Source organism: Quercus suber, unplaced genomic scaffold, assembly GCF_002906115.3.
Source record: "Quercus suber isolate HL8 unplaced genomic scaffold, Cork oak 2.0 scaffold_233, whole genome shotgun sequence".
NCBI lineage: Eukaryota > Viridiplantae > Streptophyta > Magnoliopsida > Fagales > Fagaceae > Quercus > Quercus suber.
Window position 1 is genome coordinate 283,147 of NW_027069690.1, and position 17,807 is coordinate 300,953.

The following is a 17,807-nucleotide window of genomic DNA, read 5'->3' on the forward strand; positions in this document are numbered from 1 at the left end:
TGAAGTAGCTTCACCTTTTTATTTATTTATTTATTTTTTGTGGTTTTGTGCTAAATATTCCTTCTTTCTAGATTAATTAAAAATTTAAATGAAGAAACAATGGGCCAACATAAATTTAAAAAAAAATGGTCAAGTGTCTTTTATGATGATATAGATTATTTGATGAGAGCATGTACAATTCAATGCATAAGTGTTATATATATATATATATATATAAAGGAGATGGTTCTGGAAAAGCTCAGTGAGACTGTGACAAACAGAGCATTTTTTTTTTTTTTTTTTTTTTTTTTATGAGAATAAAAATAGTGAAGTGACAAACAAAACTGACCATCACCATTATTACTTTTTTGATGGAAGACCATCACCATTATTACATTATTATGTTTTGGAAAAGGTTTTATATTTTAAAATAAAAATAGAGGCAGGCTTGCAAGTAGCTCATCCATCTCATATCATGCAATTATCTTGGATGAAGAGAAAATTCAAAACCTAAAAAGTGTTTCTTTTCAACCACCCCATGATGAAATGCTTCTCCTTAATTTTGTTTTTGTTTTTGTTTTTTGTTTTTGTTTTTTTTTTTTGCTGGGTAATTGTAGGGGATAAAACCCCTAAGCTAACGGTTTACATAGGAATCGAGTGCCACTAGGCTACAAGGCCCAGTCCTTTAATTTTGTTTTTCAACTAAATTGTTAGGTTGAGTGGATAAATACATGGTTAAATACACTTTAAAAAGAGTATTTTTGACCTTTTAACATAGTTGCATTATATGCACACAAAAATTCAACAAAATCTACTTTAAAAATTTTTTTTTTTTGAAATTTGATAAGAGAATGGAATTTTGAATAGGCCTTTATTATTGTAAGGACACAAATTGAGTCCTAAGCCCAAATAGGAAGTGGATTTAGGCCCAATAAATCCAATACAAAGAATTTGTAGAGAGTGAGTTAGAAAACTAGGCTATAATGAGTTGAGTAACAATTATAATAGATCCAGAAGACAATAAAGCAAAAATGGACTAGATTTATCTAAGAAAAATTATACTCAGCACAGTCTGATGAGATCAGTTATTGTATATATTACTTAAAGTTGGTTACAAATACAGTTTTAATTGCTACAATACTTCTTTCTTTATTTTTTGATCCCCTTTTCTTAGGGTCATCCCTCTAATATATACTATTTTTCCCTTCTCATCTCCACCCTCCTCGTGGACAGTAGATTATTTGTGTTGATTCTTGTCCCATCAGCACCCCCCTGAAATCTTTTGGGGTAGCTGTAAGGCTGAAAGACACTATTCACATATCACTTTCTCATTAATGCGGCTAAAGAGTTAGCTATAGAGCATTCAATGCAGTGGTAGCAGCTTTCTCTTAAAGATTTCTTAGCTTTCATCTGTTTTGTACGTTCACAGTGCATATTCTTATCAATAGAACTTCTTAGAATGTCATCTTGGATGATAGGACACACATTTTGATTTTTGCTTCGTTTAGCCAAGGGGATATTCCTCCTCGGCCTATCTTCCTCAGCCTTCTCATTTGTAACTTACTCATGGGGCTCTGAGTCTTACATCTTCAATACTGTTTATGTGTCGTACAAAACAGATGAAAGCTAAGAAATCTTTAAGAGAAAGCTGCTACCACTACATTGAATACTCTATAGCTAACTCTCTAGCCGCATTAATGAGGAAGTGATATGTTAATAGTGCCTTTCAGCCTTATAACTACCCCAAAAGACTTCAGGAGGGTGCTGACAGGACAAGAATCAACACAAATAATCTATTCTCCACGTGGAGGGTGGAGATGAGAAGGGAAAAATAGTATATATTAGAGGGATGGCCCTAAGAAAAAGGGATCGAAAAATAAAGAAAGAAGTATTGTAGCAATTAAAACTGTATTTGTAACCAACTTCAAGTAATATAAACAAGAACTGATCTCCTCGGACTGTACCGAGTAGAATTTTCCTTAGATAAATCAAGTCTATTTTTGTTTTATTGTCTTCTGGATCCATAATAATTGTTACCCAACTCATTATAGTCTAGTTTTCTAATCCACTCTATACAAATTTATTATATTGAGCTTATTGGGCCTAGATCCACTTCCTATTTGGGCTTATGACTCAATTTGTGTCCTTACAATTATGACTGTGTTTGTTTATGGATTTATCTATTTAGTATTTACTATTTAAATAAAATACGGTGTGCAAAATTTTAATGGAAGGTTTAAATATATTAAAAAAAATTAAATTAAAACAGTGATTTATAAATTTGTGAGGCCTCAAAAACTTATATGGTATAATATGATGGGATCAACTAAAAGTCAAATATAATTAGTTTTAAGTAATGTTTTAAATTCTGTTTCGGAAATCGTTTTGATTTAGCTACTAAAATAGAATATTTTGGTATCAACCTGCAGTAATATATCATTTTAGGATTATCACTTAACAATAACTTTCACAAAACTTCATAGTCATGTAATTCCGTTAACCAAAATAAATTCATAAAAATAAGTTCATAAATTCCAACACATAAAAGTACAATTCAGAAAAGAATTTCATTAGAATGGCTGAAATTTAGTTGGAATGGCCAGTACAATCCACCACAAATTTGAATGTATTTAAAATAGAATAGGAGATTTATTGCACAGGTTAATATACCAAAAAAGTCGATACCGTACCGGTACCGGCCGGTACGTACCGTACCGGTTGCATACCGGTATTGAAACATTAACGTTTCGTACCGGTTTAAATACCGGCCGTACCGGCCATGTACCGGCCATACCGGCCAATTTCGGGCAATACTGGCCGGTACGGGGCGTACCGGCCAGTACAGAAAAAAGTTTTTTTTTTAAATTTTTTTTTATTTTTTTTTAAAATTTTGTAATTTTTGAATTTTTATTAGGGTAGAATGATAACTTATTTGCATTAACTTATTATTATTATTTGTTTTCTTAGTATGCAATGGTGACTTTTAAGCTTTCTATTTTTTATATTGTGTGTTTTTTTTTTTCTTTTAATTGATACTAAAGTCTAAACTTATGAATAATTAGTTTTGAATTGAGGAAATGTTTTATGGTAAACTTTTATATTTATTATAATATATATACACACACATACATACATACATATATATATATATATATATATTTTAAAATATAAAAAATAGCGGTAAACCCGAAACGGTACACCAATATTGACCGGTATCTGAAATATACCGTACCGCTGGACAAACCGGTACAGCCTCCAGTACGGTATTGACTCCCTTGTAATATACTGCAACGGAATGGATTTCAAAAATATTATTTTAAACCAATTGAATATTGAGATTTGAGACGGATAATGTTTCCACCAAATCAGTTTGGAGAAATTTTTTTTTTTTTTTTAACTCATTATGTAACAGTTTATAACATTGTTCATGTGTATTATTTAAACAACTCACATAATTTATTAAAAATATTATATGATTAAAAATACATGTTTATGGTATTTTTAACGTAGCTTGTTAGAGGAAATTTCATTCAAACTGATTTGGAGGTAGATTTTTCCTGTGAATTGGATATGGTACACAATTCACAAGTTTGTCCTAAACTCCCAATTTTTTTCTTTATGGTTTATACTTTATAGCCAATTGAAACATTAAAATAAAATAAGATTGTTGTGGTTGATTCTCTTATGATGACTTTTCAAATTAAAAAAAAAATAAAAAAATAAAGAAACCTACATTTTCATTTTATACTTAGCTTGGGATGTTAAGACTTGAGAATTCCTCTTTTTTTTTTTTTTTTCTACACTTTACTTTCAATTGTGCCAAGTGGCCTAGACCCTTCCACCTCCCATAGCTTTAAAAATAGAGAAGAAGAAAAGGGGTTCACTAGTAAAACCTAAAACGATACTAAACAAATGGATAGAGTGAAGAAAAGGAAGGTGAATTTAGGTTAGGTCATTAAAATCTTAATATTAGGTCCTAAAGAAAAAAAGCAACTATGTTACTGTGAGATCAATAATATAGTATAGTGTAGACTCATCTCAGTTTTTTATAAAAAGAAGGAACAATGTGTGATGAAAATCTCTTGTCATGTCTTTTTCTTTTTGGATTTGATTGTATGTTGGAAAGTAGTGTTATGGACACAATTATTTGAGACCAAAAGGAAGTTTAGTTTGTGGGTTGTGACTTAAAAGGGCATGCATGTGGTCGGCAGCCTTGCACTTGAAAGGCTCACGGGAATTTTGGAGTACCCTTTGTCACGAAATTGTAGATTTTGGTTTTGTGGGATATTATTATAGGTTCGGTTAACAGGTGATTTAGACTAATTGTTAATGAATTATTTAAAAAAAGTTTTGACATAATTTTTTAAAGAAGTATAAAAATCGTCAAAAAAATTAATGATTTTTTTTTAAAAATTTTCATAAAATTTTCTAGATATCTTTTCAAAACAAATGCGCTTAAGTTATCAGTTAGCTTTTTCCTATTAATGTTACTAGTATATTGTATAATTGAAATTTATCATAATAAAATTTTCACACTCATAATAGATTATGTAAATATGATATTATACCAATCATAATAATTATCATATTACTAAATTATTTTTTGGTTTGCTAAAGGGTGCCAATCCAGGCTTTCGAGCAAAATATTAGCTCATTGGAGAAAAGTGTAATTTGCCATTCATCAAAGTAGCTATGGTTATCCATTCAATGACATTTCTCATTCAATTTATTTACACTATTTTTTTTATTAAAAAAAAAATCTCAAATGTGTGGTGTTTGAGAAAGAATCTCTTACGTCCAATCTATGGAGTGGGGATTATAAGATGTTTATTGGTGACGTTCATGTTTCCTACTGGTACTAGTATTAAAAAATTGTGGTTCTTGTTTAATTTGTTCACTTCCTCCATTTTTTTTTTTTTTAAAATCTTCAAATGCGTAACAGGTGTACTTAGGAAAAAGCATATTTGATATTAGTTTATTGCTAAGGATGTGTATCAATCAAATGCAATTTAAAATTAAAAAGGCATGGGAGAAAGAGAGTGAATTTTTTTTTTTCTTTTTCTCTGAAGGGTAAGAGATAATTGCTGAACTATATAATATACTAGTATATAGTTTCAGTCCCAAATTGAGACTTTGCCTTGGTATTTGGATCAATTTATGCCATGAAATTGAAATCTTGCCCAAATGGTGCTAAAAAAAGCAATTAGCATTGACATATACAACCCAACAATAATATGAATGTAACCATTAGGTTGTTTGGTAAATGATTTCTAAGAACATTGTTTAAGTGTTGTGAAAATACGTGTAGGTAAAAATACGTGTACTGTTGTTTAAATAACGAAAACTGTTATTTAAACAACAATACTAAAAGGACCCTTAATATTTTGAAAACGTTGTAAAAAAAAGCGAAAGTGATAATATTGTTTTCTTCTTCCTTAGCTTAATGCTTGCTTACCAACCTATTACCTACCCATTGTTGTATGCTTCACACTTTTCTTGGTACTTGGCAAAATGGCACTGGTAGTAGACTAGTAGTAAAATTTTATGCACATTACTTTACTTCTTTGCTGCTTTTTCTTGCTCTTTTACTTCATCCAATGGACAAGAAGATTAAAAATAAAGGAAAGCCCTACTTTGTTTGATCATCATAACCTCTGGTGATGAAAGAGGATCATTTCTTAATTAGTGTCGTTTATCATGAACTCATTAAACTAATACTTTAGACTTTAGAGTTTAGACTACACGTAACAAGATAAAAATAGAATTATAAAGTACGTAATGTTAATGTTAACTTAGAAGGATGTAAATGTAACGAAATAAAAGAATTAATTAGTCTAAAAATTTGATTAAAAGCAACTTTCTGATAATGATTGCTTTTTGGTGACGTTACGTTACCTGATCTTAAGAATGGCCCCCAATTGTTAAGTTTTAGGCTAGGCCCCTCTACACAAAACCTGATAAGGAATAACAACAGGTGGGACGGGTTCGAATCATGTGTGTTCCCATCTTCATTCGGCCCACTTTCTGTTCCATGTATTGTAGCAAAGAGGGATCACGTCATTTTGTCATCGCTAATGAAGTGATATTGACGAGAAAGAGATGGAAAGAAAAAAAAAATAAAGGATGGCTCAGCAAGAATAGTGAGAGAGACAAATTGACAAGCGTTATAGGATGATAATAGTATATGTATAAAACATTATTTTATAAATATGATATGTATAAAAAAAATTAATACACTTATATATATATATATATATAAAAGAAAATGATGTCTTGATTTTATTTATTTATTTATTTTAAGACACAATAGAATTTTAACGTATGATGTCTACTTTATAATAATTGTTTTTTATTATCAAGTTAAGACATTAATTAATTTTTTATGTACACTAAATTATAATTCTAGATTTTTTATTTGACAACAAAAGATTTTATCAATTTAGCTAATTAGAACTTATCTAGCATTTGGTTAAACCATTCTACTTCTTATGCATGAAACAGCCCATAAATTCCTTGAATTGAAAGTGGGGTGGATGTGTGGATGGAACTTGGGACCTCAGCATGTCCTTCAAGTTCATTAAATCCATCGATCCGTGCGTACTTGAATGGGTAAATAAATTAATACATAAATAAATACACACACACACACACACTGGAAAGAGTAGGGCATGGCAAACCTAGGACCTGACCCAATCTAATTCGGCTGGACCCTATACGAAGCTTGAGCAAAACCCACTAATGAAATGATTGGATAAAATGAGCATGTCCATGTCCTACCCATATAGTTATGTGGGCTCATGTAGAAATTCTTCAATACAAGTTGGTTGAGGCCACTAAAACATTATGCATATGGACTAGCTCGACCAATTGGCCTTTTACAATCCTGAAAACGGCAAGGATCATGAATTTTGTCTACTCTTTCCCAGCCCAATATTAAAAAGGCCTATTCTCGTTGTATTGTTATCCAAGTACTAACAATCTAGTTGGTTTAGTATTTTGTTTAGGTGGGCTCTATGACTCTATCTTTCTTTTTCTTTTTTAATTCCAGGATAACAGTTTTGGAAACTTGAGTCCAACCAAAAGATGAGCCCTTTGGGGACTCATAGTTTGGCCCATGAAATTAGTGGTATGGCCCAAACAAAACAAAGGGTAAATTAGTACCCAACCAATACCGTGGTGGTGGTCATTTTGTAGGTCATGCCCATTGGACTGGCCCAAGCTACATCGAGATCTAAGCTACCATTTGTTGATTTTAATTCTTTGGAGCCTACTCTAAAAAAAAGGAATTATTATTATTTTTTAAATTTTCCTATCTTTGTACTTTGAAGTGCTTCTCGATTACTAAAAAGGAAAAACGAATAAAGTCTTCTTTGGTTCTTAATAATAGAATGAAAAGCTTGTATCATTTGGTTTACAAAATGGGTTATGGGATAGCTTCTTCCTTTTAAAAGTTGAAGCTTCAAGCATTTATGAAGTAGCAGCGACAAGCCCAACAAAAGAATAGCAGAATGAAAAGATAAAGAATCATTTGGTTTACAAAATGGGTTTTGGGATAGCTTCAGCCTTTTAAAAGTTGAAGCATCAAGCATTTACCAAGAAGTAGCAACAAGCCGTACAAATGGCAGTAGGGCATTTGGTGGCATTAAGCGGCCTTGTGACTTCTGAGGCAAAAGGAGTTTCGTTAAAATCCAAGCTACGGGTCAAGTAGTTACTAGTTTGGTGAGAAAAGTGCTACATGTCGTTTAATTAAAGGAAATATCAACCCATTTGGTAGGAGAGATTTTCAGGATGGATAGAAAATGAATAGAAGGAAAGGAAAAAGAGAGTGAGGGTTTCTATTGTTTGATATGGGGCTTGTTTGTCACAGTTTATTCAATTTATTGGGCATGTACAACTTTTTTAAAATTTTACTTCTGCCTTGATAGAATTGCATTTTTGTTCCACTTATTTTTAAGTTAAATAAATTAATAAAAAGAAACTATCCAAACAAGCAAAATAATTGGTAAAAGGAAGTTTGAGGGTAAACTATCTTCCGCATGACCTATTAAACAATATCATTATTTGGACATTGGCAATGTTGGATACATTTGACGTACGTAAAGTTATAATAGATGAGTACTTGTAGCATTTAGTGAAATGTGAGGAGTCTGACACCATAAAAATTTAGTTTGATTACTCCATTAATAACCTTAGAATGATCATGAATTCTCCTTTCTTGCGTGTCGAAAGGCGGAACTTGGATCACTTATGCATACTTAGCAAATACGTGCATACAAGCTTGACTTTGGATAGGGATCATGACACATTTTCCTTATGGTTTGGTGTGACTTGTAAAGGGAATGACATGATAATAGTGGCTTGGAGAAATTGTGGAAACCTTTATTGGGTGTAATGGGAGATCCTTGGCACCATATGACAACTAGCCTTTTTAAGATCGATATGGTGACACTTGGCACCAAATCCTTGAAAGTGAATTCATGTAGCTAGACATCCATGCCTATTAATAGAAGTGTAAATATTTCGTTTAAAGTAGAGGGGGAGGAAAGAAAGGTGACAAGGGCACAAGGCATTATAGAGGAAATAGATAGTAGAAAGGAGAAGGAATAGAAGAAAAGAGAGTCATAACTGATAAGAAGTCATCATGACCTTACGATATATAGATTGAGTTTCTCTCATGTAGCTAGGTAACGTTCAGTTGTGGACTCACGCAACAAAGGAGAATGAAGTATATGAGTGGATTTTTTTTTTTGAGAAGAGGGATTAATGAAGATAGAAATCCACATATTTATCAAAGTTCAGTCCTTTCATGTCGTTTTCTATAAATAAATTTTAAAAAAGGGTAATTGGGTAAATTGGTACTAATATACAAATATATCAACTTTCCCATCTTTTAAAGAAGGGACTGAGAAATGAGAACGTACACATTTTTTAATTTTTAATTTTTATTTTAACACAAACCCAACCGACAGCAACGAACACGGCGACACGAAGCAAAGGTGGCGACGCGTGTGCGCCCCACATAATTATAAACAACCACCTCGGTGAACATTTATATCATCCTTTCCCAAAATAAATAAATAAATAAATAAAAACACGAAGAAAGGCGTCAATTCCGCCAAATACGGCGTCGTATCACGTGATATTCTGATCTTGATAAAAGAAGAAGAAGAAGAAGCAAGTACACTATTATTACAAATTTATACAGTTATATATATATATATATATATATGAGATTCTAAAAATTAGGTATCTCTCTCTCTCAGCGAAGCTTTGAAAATCGAATCTCAGGTCAGGTGAGAGTTTCTTTCCAAATTCGCGTTTCGTTTCATCTCTCACCGTTAATTCTCACATCTTTCAAATCTAATGCAGTAGCGTTAACTGTTAAGTTTAAAGAAACGGACATGGTGAAGGAGACAGCGTATTATGATGTATTGGGCGTTCACGTCGACGCATCTGCCGCCGAAATTAAAAAGGCCTACTATCTCAAGGTAATCATAATCATAATAATAATGCTACAATTTCTTTCCATATTTCTAATAAGAGCTCGTATAGTTTACTTTGTTTCCAATTCTGGATTTGGTAGTTTGTGAATACACATATTTTTCAATTCAATTCCGGTTTCTCCTGTTGTGTATTGTGTATATTAAGAGGGATTGGTTAAGTGGTTCCTAATGCCTCGTAATATCCACGAGGTCCCGAGTTCAAAATTACTAACTAGGCGTCCCTTCTTGTAAGTGTGGGGCCAAGTACGGAACCAGAACTTAGTGTTAGGGTGCGGCTTTGCTGCTAGTTGTGTGCGGCAGCAAAATCACTATGGATTTTTGTTTAAAACTTTTTAAATGGCTTGGGTAAAATAGATTGATTTGGCTTAATTTTTTTTTTTTTAGCTTTATTATTGGTAATTTTTGTTGTTGAACTAATTTTTTTGGATTTTATATTTTGTTTTAGATTTAATCTATTAATTTTTATGGCTTTTAAAAGGTGGAAAATGCTAAAACTACGAATTTTTTACGAATTGCTAAATGTGGTGAGTGGTTATTGATAAGTAAAAAGCGATGCAAGTGTACGAATCAATAAGAATTTATTGCCTCAATAGTTTGTAAAAATGTTGTGAAAAAGTGTGCGACTATAACATTACTCTTAAAAGAATTGATAACATTGTCATGGGGGGCCAAAATATAATTTTATTGAACAAAATTGCTAAAATTAGTACCTATTAATATACTAATATATATATTTTAAAAGTCAATATATAGATCCGTCCCTGTGTGGGACGGGGGGTGGGGGTGGATTGTCAGGTGCTCGAAGAGCTCTGGATATGGATAAAGAAAAAAGAAAAAAAGAAGAGTGTATCATAGATTTGGTGTGTGTTTGGATCGCAAAAAGGTGTTATGCAGGCTTGTGCTAAGTCTCGTATTGTGTATGCGGACTAGATTTGTTTACAATATATAAACAATTACATACAGGAAGCCTAATTGTGATTTAGTCGCTATAGCAATTTAGCTTTTACATTGTGTTTGGATTGGAGTTGGGAAGGGAAAGGAATTAAGGAAAGGAAAGGAATTTTTATTTTTCTTGTTCACGCGAAGCGGTTTGGGTTTAGGAGCCCTTATTAACATTTCAATGTGCCTTGAGCTGTGAATAAAAGCGATTTTGCTAAGTGAAGCCTACGCGTGTGCGCCCCACATAATTATAAACAACCACCTCGGTGAACATTTATATCATCCTTTCCCAAAATAAATAAATAAATAAATAAAAACACGAAGAAAGGCGTCAATTCCGCCAAATACGGCGTCGTATCACGTGATATTCTGATCTTGATAAAAGAAGAAGAAGAAGCAAGTACACTATTATAATTACAAATTTATACAGTTATATATATATGAGATTTGAGATTCTAAAAATTAGGTATCTCTCTCTCTCTCTCAGCTAAGCTTTGGAAATCGAATCTCAGGTCAGGTGAGAGTTTCTTTCCAAATTCGCGTTTCGTTTCATCTCTCACCGTTAATTCTCACATCTTTCAAATCTAATGCAGTAGTGTTAACTGTTAAGTTTAAAGAAACGGACATGGTGAAGGAGACAGCGTATTATGATGTATTGGGCGTTCACGTCGACGCATCTGCCGCCGAAATTAAAAAGGCCTACTATCTCAAGGTAAGCATAATAATAATGCTACAATTTCTTTCCATATTTCTAATAAGAGCTCGTAAAGTTTACTTTGTTTCCAATTCTGGATTTGGTAGTTTGTGAATACACATATTTTTCAATTCAATTCCGGTTTCTCCTGTTGTGTATTGTGCATGTTAAGAGGGATTGGTTTAGTGGTTCCTAATGCCTTGTAATATCCACGAGGTCCCGAGTTCAGAATTACTAACTAGGCGTCCCTTCCTTTAAGTGTGGTTCCAAGTACGGAACCAGAACTTAGAGTTAGGGTGCGGCTTTGCTGTTAGTTGTGTGCGGCAGCAAAATCACTATGGATTTTTGTTTAAAACTTTTTAAATGGCTTGGGTAAAATAGATTGATTTGGCTTAATTTTTTTTTTTTTAGCTTTATTATTGGTAATTTTTGTTGTTGAACTAATTTTTTTGGACTTTTATATTTTGTTTTAGATTTAATCTATTAATTTTTATGGCTTTTAAAAGGTGGAAAATGCTAAAACTACGAATTTTTTACGAATTGCTAATGTGGTGAGTGGTTATTGATAAGTAAAAAGAGATGCAAGTGTACGAATCAATAAGAATTTATTACCTCAATAGTTTGTAAAAATGTTGTAAAAAAGTATGCGACTATAACATTACTCTTAAAAGAATTGATAATATTGTCAAGGGGGGCCAAAATATAATTTTATTGAACAAAATTGCTAAAATTAGTACCTATTAATATACTAATATATATTTTTTAAAAGTCAATATATAGATCCGTCCCTGTGTGGGACCGGGGGTGGGGGTGGATTGTCAGGTGCTCGAAGAGCTCTGGGTATGGATAAAGAAAAAAGAAAAAAAGAAGAGTGTATCATAGATTTGGTGTGTGTTTGGGTCGCAAAAAGGTGTTATGCAGGCTTGTGCTAAGTCTCGTATTGTGTATGCGGACTAGATTTGTTTACAATATATAAACAATTACATACAGGAAGCCTAATTGTGATTTAGTCGCTATAGCAATTTAGCTTTTACATTGTGTTTGGATTGGAGTTGGGAAGGGAAAGGAATTAAGGAAAGGAAAGGAATTTTTATTTTTCTTGTTCACGCGAAGCGGTTTGGGTTTAGGAGCCCTTATTAACATTTCAATGTGCCTTGAGCTGTGAATAAAAGCGATTTTGCTAAGTGAAGCCTTAAATTTTACTATTTACCCTAAGCATTTAGCGTGCGTTTGGGTTAGCTTTTTGCTAATTTGCTAAAGTGGGTAACCGTATAGTTCTACCTAGAAAAAGTGAGGCTTTAAAATATTTTAAGTTATTTCAGTTGTTTAATAGCTGTCCCATCTTGAATCTAGAAGAAAGAGACTAGTTGTAATGGTAGTATTTTGTATGTTTCAACCAGGCAAGGGTAGTTCACCCTGACAAAAATCAGGGAGATCCAAAAGCTGCTGAAAATTTCCAGGTATGCTTCTAAATTTAAACATTCTAATGAATGGTAAATTGCTTCTGAGTTATTTAGCTTCATAATTGTTCACTTTGTTATTACTAGGTTCATCTTGATAAATAGAAAATTATGTGAAGGCCAAATGCTCTTGTTTCTTCGTTGTGTTCTACTTAATTAATATGAAATCCCAAGTCTGCATTATCAAAAATAAAGATTAAAGAATGCAATTTTCCAAGTCTATTTAGAATCATTTGGATTTGGTAAATAGGTTATTCTATGGAACAAGATCCTCTCCATTTTAAGCTTGAAATGGAGAGAGTCTATTTCATGGTTAATATTTTATTTCCTAGCTCTAATAGTTTACAGAGTGCTACTTGATTTGAAATTTCAAATGAAGTGGCACTAGATACACTTTTAGATTTATAATATTTAGGTTGAACCATGAAATGGATCTATTTCAAATTGAGAGGATCCTAATACTTCTTATATAGTCTAGCTTCTCTTGTCATAAATGCACATAGCTTTTTCTTAAATTACCTTGATTCTTTATATCACTCTAGAAGCATTGTAACTGAAAAAAAAAACCTTCTATTTTCATTTTTTGGTGTTTTCTTTCCTTCTGCTGTACTTAATTTTCTGGTTATGGTTTATGTTAAGGCACTTGGTGAGGCTTATCAGGTCTTAAGTGATCCTGAGAAGCGTGAAGCATATGACAAGCATGGAAAGGAAGGACTATCATCGTAAGTTTATGCCAATTTTTTTAATAAAGAATTGGGGCTGAAAGGGAGAGGTTTGGGGGGGGGGGGGGGTTGGAGTTGCTTTGAGCATAGGTTTAGACTATTTACTCTTCTACAAAAATGGCATGTGCTTTAGTTAGTTGCTAAGCAATGAAGTGATTATGAAAGAAAGCAACATGATCTATTGGTTGAAAGATCTTTTGATGCTTGCAAGAGAGCTGTTAATATCAAAATAAAAAATGACAACTTGACCATAATATTTAACACAAAAAAGGAACCTGAACTAGGCTATTGGCCTATTGATTATCAGTTGTACTGATTAGGTTTCAACTGAACTAGTTTAATGGCTGCAATAGTCATCCCATTTTGAACATTTTTTCAAATGCATCGTCAGATATGCTTGGACATCATGCTTTGCCTTCTCCTTGTCCTGAGTATAGAGGAAACATGTGGAACCTAATGACTGGTTTTTCTTTGCCAGGGACTCCATGGTGGACCCTTCAGCTGTGTTTGGGATGGTTTTTGGTAGTGAGTTCTTTGATGAGTATGTTGGGCAACTTGCATTAGCTTCTTTGGCGTCGGTGGACATGGATGAATTCTCACAAGATCCTGAGGCCAATAAGCAAAGAATTCGGGAGAAATTTAAGGTATGCCCCTTTAATTAGTGCTCTTAACTCGATTCAATTAACTAAAACTTATTTCCATTTCTTTATGTGCAGGCATTGCAGAATGAAAGGGAAGTAAAGCTCATAACAATACTGAAAGATCGCCTTCAACCATTTGTACAGGGTAGCAGAGATGAGTTCCTAAATTGGGCAAATTCAGAAGCACGACGTCTCTCACAAGCTGGTAATTCTATGTTCTATTACTAGGGTAAGATCATCTTAGAAGGGCTTAATGAGAGTGAACTTGGAATTTTTGGCCTCTTTGTACATTGTCAAGCCATTTACAGATCATCCACGTCTTTTGATTCTTCATTAATTAGAATGGTATCAAGTTATATCAGAATGATATCAATAGTGTTCTTCTATTCTCTGTAGTTATAGATTTTTGCACACGATAACATGGCATATAGCCTGAAATTTTCTTCCTTGTCATTTCATCCTTGATATTCTCCAGTGCATTTTCAAATCTTTCTGAATCTCAGATTTGTTGCATGGACCTTTAATTTAATTCTCAGCATGACATTACAAGTAGATATCCTGGGGCTTATCCTGAAAAGAGATCTATTGGTATTTAAACATTTTCAATTTCCCCTCCTCTTCTTTCTCTATTCTTCTATTATTCTGGATGTTTCAGTCATGGTAAGTTGAAGCTTAAGGAATATTGACATTGTTCGGTTCCATTCTAGATTGCAATTTTATTGAACATTGAAAGCTCAAATGGTTTATTTGCGTAGTTTGCTAAAACAAGGTCAATAGATTTGGCAATAAGGCAATTGATGAGTACAAAATACAGATAAATTTTGCTGTGTGATCTCAGAAGCAGCTACCTTATTTATTTCCCTCTCCTCACCAAGCACAAAATCCAAAATGTTCACCAGGCCACCTGGATGACCATATTAGCAGACTGAATTGCCACCTTTGTAACTTGAAAAACTTATGCTGGGGGCCTAGTGGTTTTATAAAACATTCATTTTCAGTTTCTAGTCACTTTCCATGTGACTACAAGGGAGAAGTGTCCTTCAAAAATGCATGCAATTGTTACATGCATGGTTGATATTATCATCTGCTCTGTACTTATTGGGGAAAAAAAAAATCATTTCTGGCCTTGTTTGGTTAAATTTTAAAATTATTTTTCTTGCCTTTTAAAGCAAAAATTTCATGATATTTGCATGTAGAAGCAACAAAGATATTCTCTAGATGTTAAGAAAACAGTACATTAAATTTCCCCATCATCTGCAAATGAGCTCTAGCTCATATGCACTTCCTTCTCCCTTAATAATGGAACGAAGTGTAAGGTCTTGGTTCAAGACCCACAGGGTGCATGTGTAACTTACCAATAAAAACTTTTCTTGACTCCCCGTCACCTATTGCTATTTTCTTTCTCATCTTTGCCACTCTTCAGCTTTCGGTGAGGCTATGCTACATACAATTGGCTATATCTATACAAGGAAAGCTGCAAAAGAAATTGGAAAGGACAAAAGGTATATGAAGGTACCCTTTTTAGCAGAATGGGTTCGAGATAAAGGACACCAGATAAAATCACAAGTGATGGCGGCTTCAGGTACTGTATATCTTTAATCAGGGTTTTCTATTTTGTAATAATATGCTCTATGTCCTGTTATTGTTGAAATTTTCTAATGAACACAACCAGCTTATGCTTTTCTGAATGTGTAGGTGCCGTGTCTTTAATTCAGATACAGGAGGACTTGAAGAAGATAAACCAATCAGAGAGCAATGAAGAGGACCTACTGAAAACCCTGGAACAAAAGAAGGATGCCATGCTTAATTCCCTTTGGCAGATTAATGTGGTTGATATTGAGTCAACTCTATCTCGTGTCTGCCATGCAGTGAGTTTAAAATTTTCCTTTCTTTAGCTTAAAATAGTAAATAAGTAATTATGGAAACATTTGACCTCATCCTCCCCTTGCCGTTTGCTTCTTCTTTATTTACCACACAAAATTGCAATGTCACAAATCAATGTAGATAAGTTTTCCTAGCACATCAGTTGTTTAGTCCTAAAGGGACTATTTACTATTTAGGAACTATCACAAATATTGTTGACCTGCTAGCTGTTAGAGACTCAAGTTCAACGCTTAAAGCCTAAACTGATTTGTACTTGGGTGTTATATTGTTAATGCCTGTGGGACTATAAGTCGTACATCTGGTCACATGCTAAAGTTATTAATACCAGTAGATCAACAGGATGTAATAAACTGAAATTCAAGTGCTTACTTGAACTAAAGGTCAAAGAAAACAGGGATGAGGGAACCAAAAAAAAAAAAAACTCTAGTTGCAATTTTGAAGAAATGATTTGTTGACTTTGCATTATGGTTCAGGTTCTCAAAGACCCTACTGAATCCAAGGATGTTCTGAGGCTACGGGCCAAAGCATTGAAAAAGTTGGGAACAATCTTCCAAGTAGGTAGCAGTTTGGATAATATTGAACTATCTTAGAATCAAATATTTCATTCCTTATTATTTGAAATCTAGTTCATTTATAATTAGTAAATTCTCCATTATTCTCAGGGAGCCAAGGCTTGTTACAGTAGAGAAAACAGCCTGCGACGTGAAAGTGACCCAGCAATAGCCGGTGCTTCATCATCATAGTAATCTTGTCACTTATCTGGGCACCTGTTTCATTTTATTGATGTGTTTGGCATATTGGATGTGGTGGGTTTCGTTTGTGCATCTTCTTATTCATTTAGTGGATGTTGAGCAGTATTTTTTGCTGGTGATTGTATTATATTTGACCTCCTCACCCCCACAATGGATTACATCTTGTCCATTTGTAAGATAATGGATTCTTTAGCTAGCATTCTATAAATTCTCAAGGAGTACAGTAGTAGACAATTTAATGACTGAGGGTTCTTATTTTCATTACCAATATTATTTGTGTGCGCATGCGTATAGGTGAGGGGGATATATCTCAATTTTAAATAATTTTTTTATTTATAACTGGAGTAATGTAATTGACAAGGCTAGCAAAGTAAAAAATCATGCCAACCCTACTTTTTAATCCTATAAGTTATTATATTGCTGTTATGGCACTGAATAATTTCATTTTCAGCAAATATTCTCTCTGTAACTGTGAAACATGGGACTCTAATATGTAAGATGGTAAGACCAAGAATTTTCCGATTTCAGAAACTATTGTTAATGGCAAGATGTGGTTGAAAACTGATAGCAATTTCTCATATGTTTGAGATTCTTTAGATTTTTAGAATCATTGAAGTTCTTAAAATGGTTATTGTTAAATGAATTGTTCAATTTTTGTCACATTTTTTGAACATTTAAACAAATATTGATTAGCAATATTTTACTTTTCATTCAAGATATTGATAATGTGATAAGATCTAATCGGACTACTATTTTAAAGGATGTTAATCTAAGAACATGTTATATGTTGGTTTTGATTTGACATTAAAGGAATGCAAACTCATCAAATCACACTTTAAAGTGATTTAAATTAGTTTTGACTTTGTGGTTTTCTTCTTGGGTGGTTATATCATCATGAGCATCATTATACCTTCTGGAGCAAATTTATGATCTTAATCCGTTCTAAAAACAATGAGTAAACCTTATCTTCTGCAACATGGGATTATCATCTTGAGAAAACGTGGAAGGCTCATAATGCAAGCTGACTTAAATAAGACAAAGCAACCAGGCCATTTGTAATTGCATGATAAACTAGAAAATTGCAATAGAGATTCACAGCAGCAATTTGCTTCTGAATATCCTCTTGTCCTGTGGCTGTGGGTGAAAAATCTATGGCAACTAGCATCGACCGCCAGGTGATGTATAGAATTGACATTGACAATGACATAATTTTATCAACTTGGAACTAAGGGA

The 17,807-nt window shown here is 33.1% G+C and overlaps 1 protein-coding gene and 1 long non-coding RNA gene across 4 annotated transcripts; both read left to right on the forward strand.

Annotated features, from left to right (window-relative positions):
- The first annotated feature begins 8,289 nt into the window (after positions 1-8,289).
- Positions 8,290-9,435, forward strand: LOC136070418 (uncharacterized). Its single transcript, XR_010631656.1, has 2 exons — positions 8,290-9,272; positions 9,349-9,435. It is a non-coding gene; the product is annotated as an uncharacterized LOC136070418 (long non-coding RNA).
- A 1,290-nt stretch (positions 9,436-10,725) lies between these two features.
- On the forward strand, positions 10,726-16,842 carry LOC112020756 (chaperone protein dnaJ 10). Of its 3 annotated transcripts, none has more exons than XM_024053314.2 (10): positions 10,726-10,938; positions 11,015-11,133; positions 12,516-12,575; positions 13,215-13,297; positions 13,776-13,941; positions 14,014-14,143; positions 15,362-15,520; positions 15,634-15,806; positions 16,296-16,380; positions 16,485-16,842. In XM_024053314.2, the coding sequence occupies exons 2-10, from the start codon at positions 11,047-11,049 to the stop codon at positions 16,505-16,507; spliced, it is 966 nt and encodes a 321-aa protein (XP_023909082.1). In that variant the 5' UTR covers positions 10,726-10,938; positions 11,015-11,046; the 3' UTR covers positions 16,508-16,842. The 3 variants fall into 3 exon arrangements, with proteins under 3 accessions (XP_023909082.1, XP_023909081.1, XP_023909080.1); XM_024053313.2 differs by having other exon boundaries at positions 10,730-10,938; positions 16,296-16,376; XM_024053312.2 differs by having other exon boundaries at positions 10,730-10,933; positions 16,296-16,376.
- The last annotated feature ends 965 nt before the right edge of the window (positions 16,843-17,807 follow it).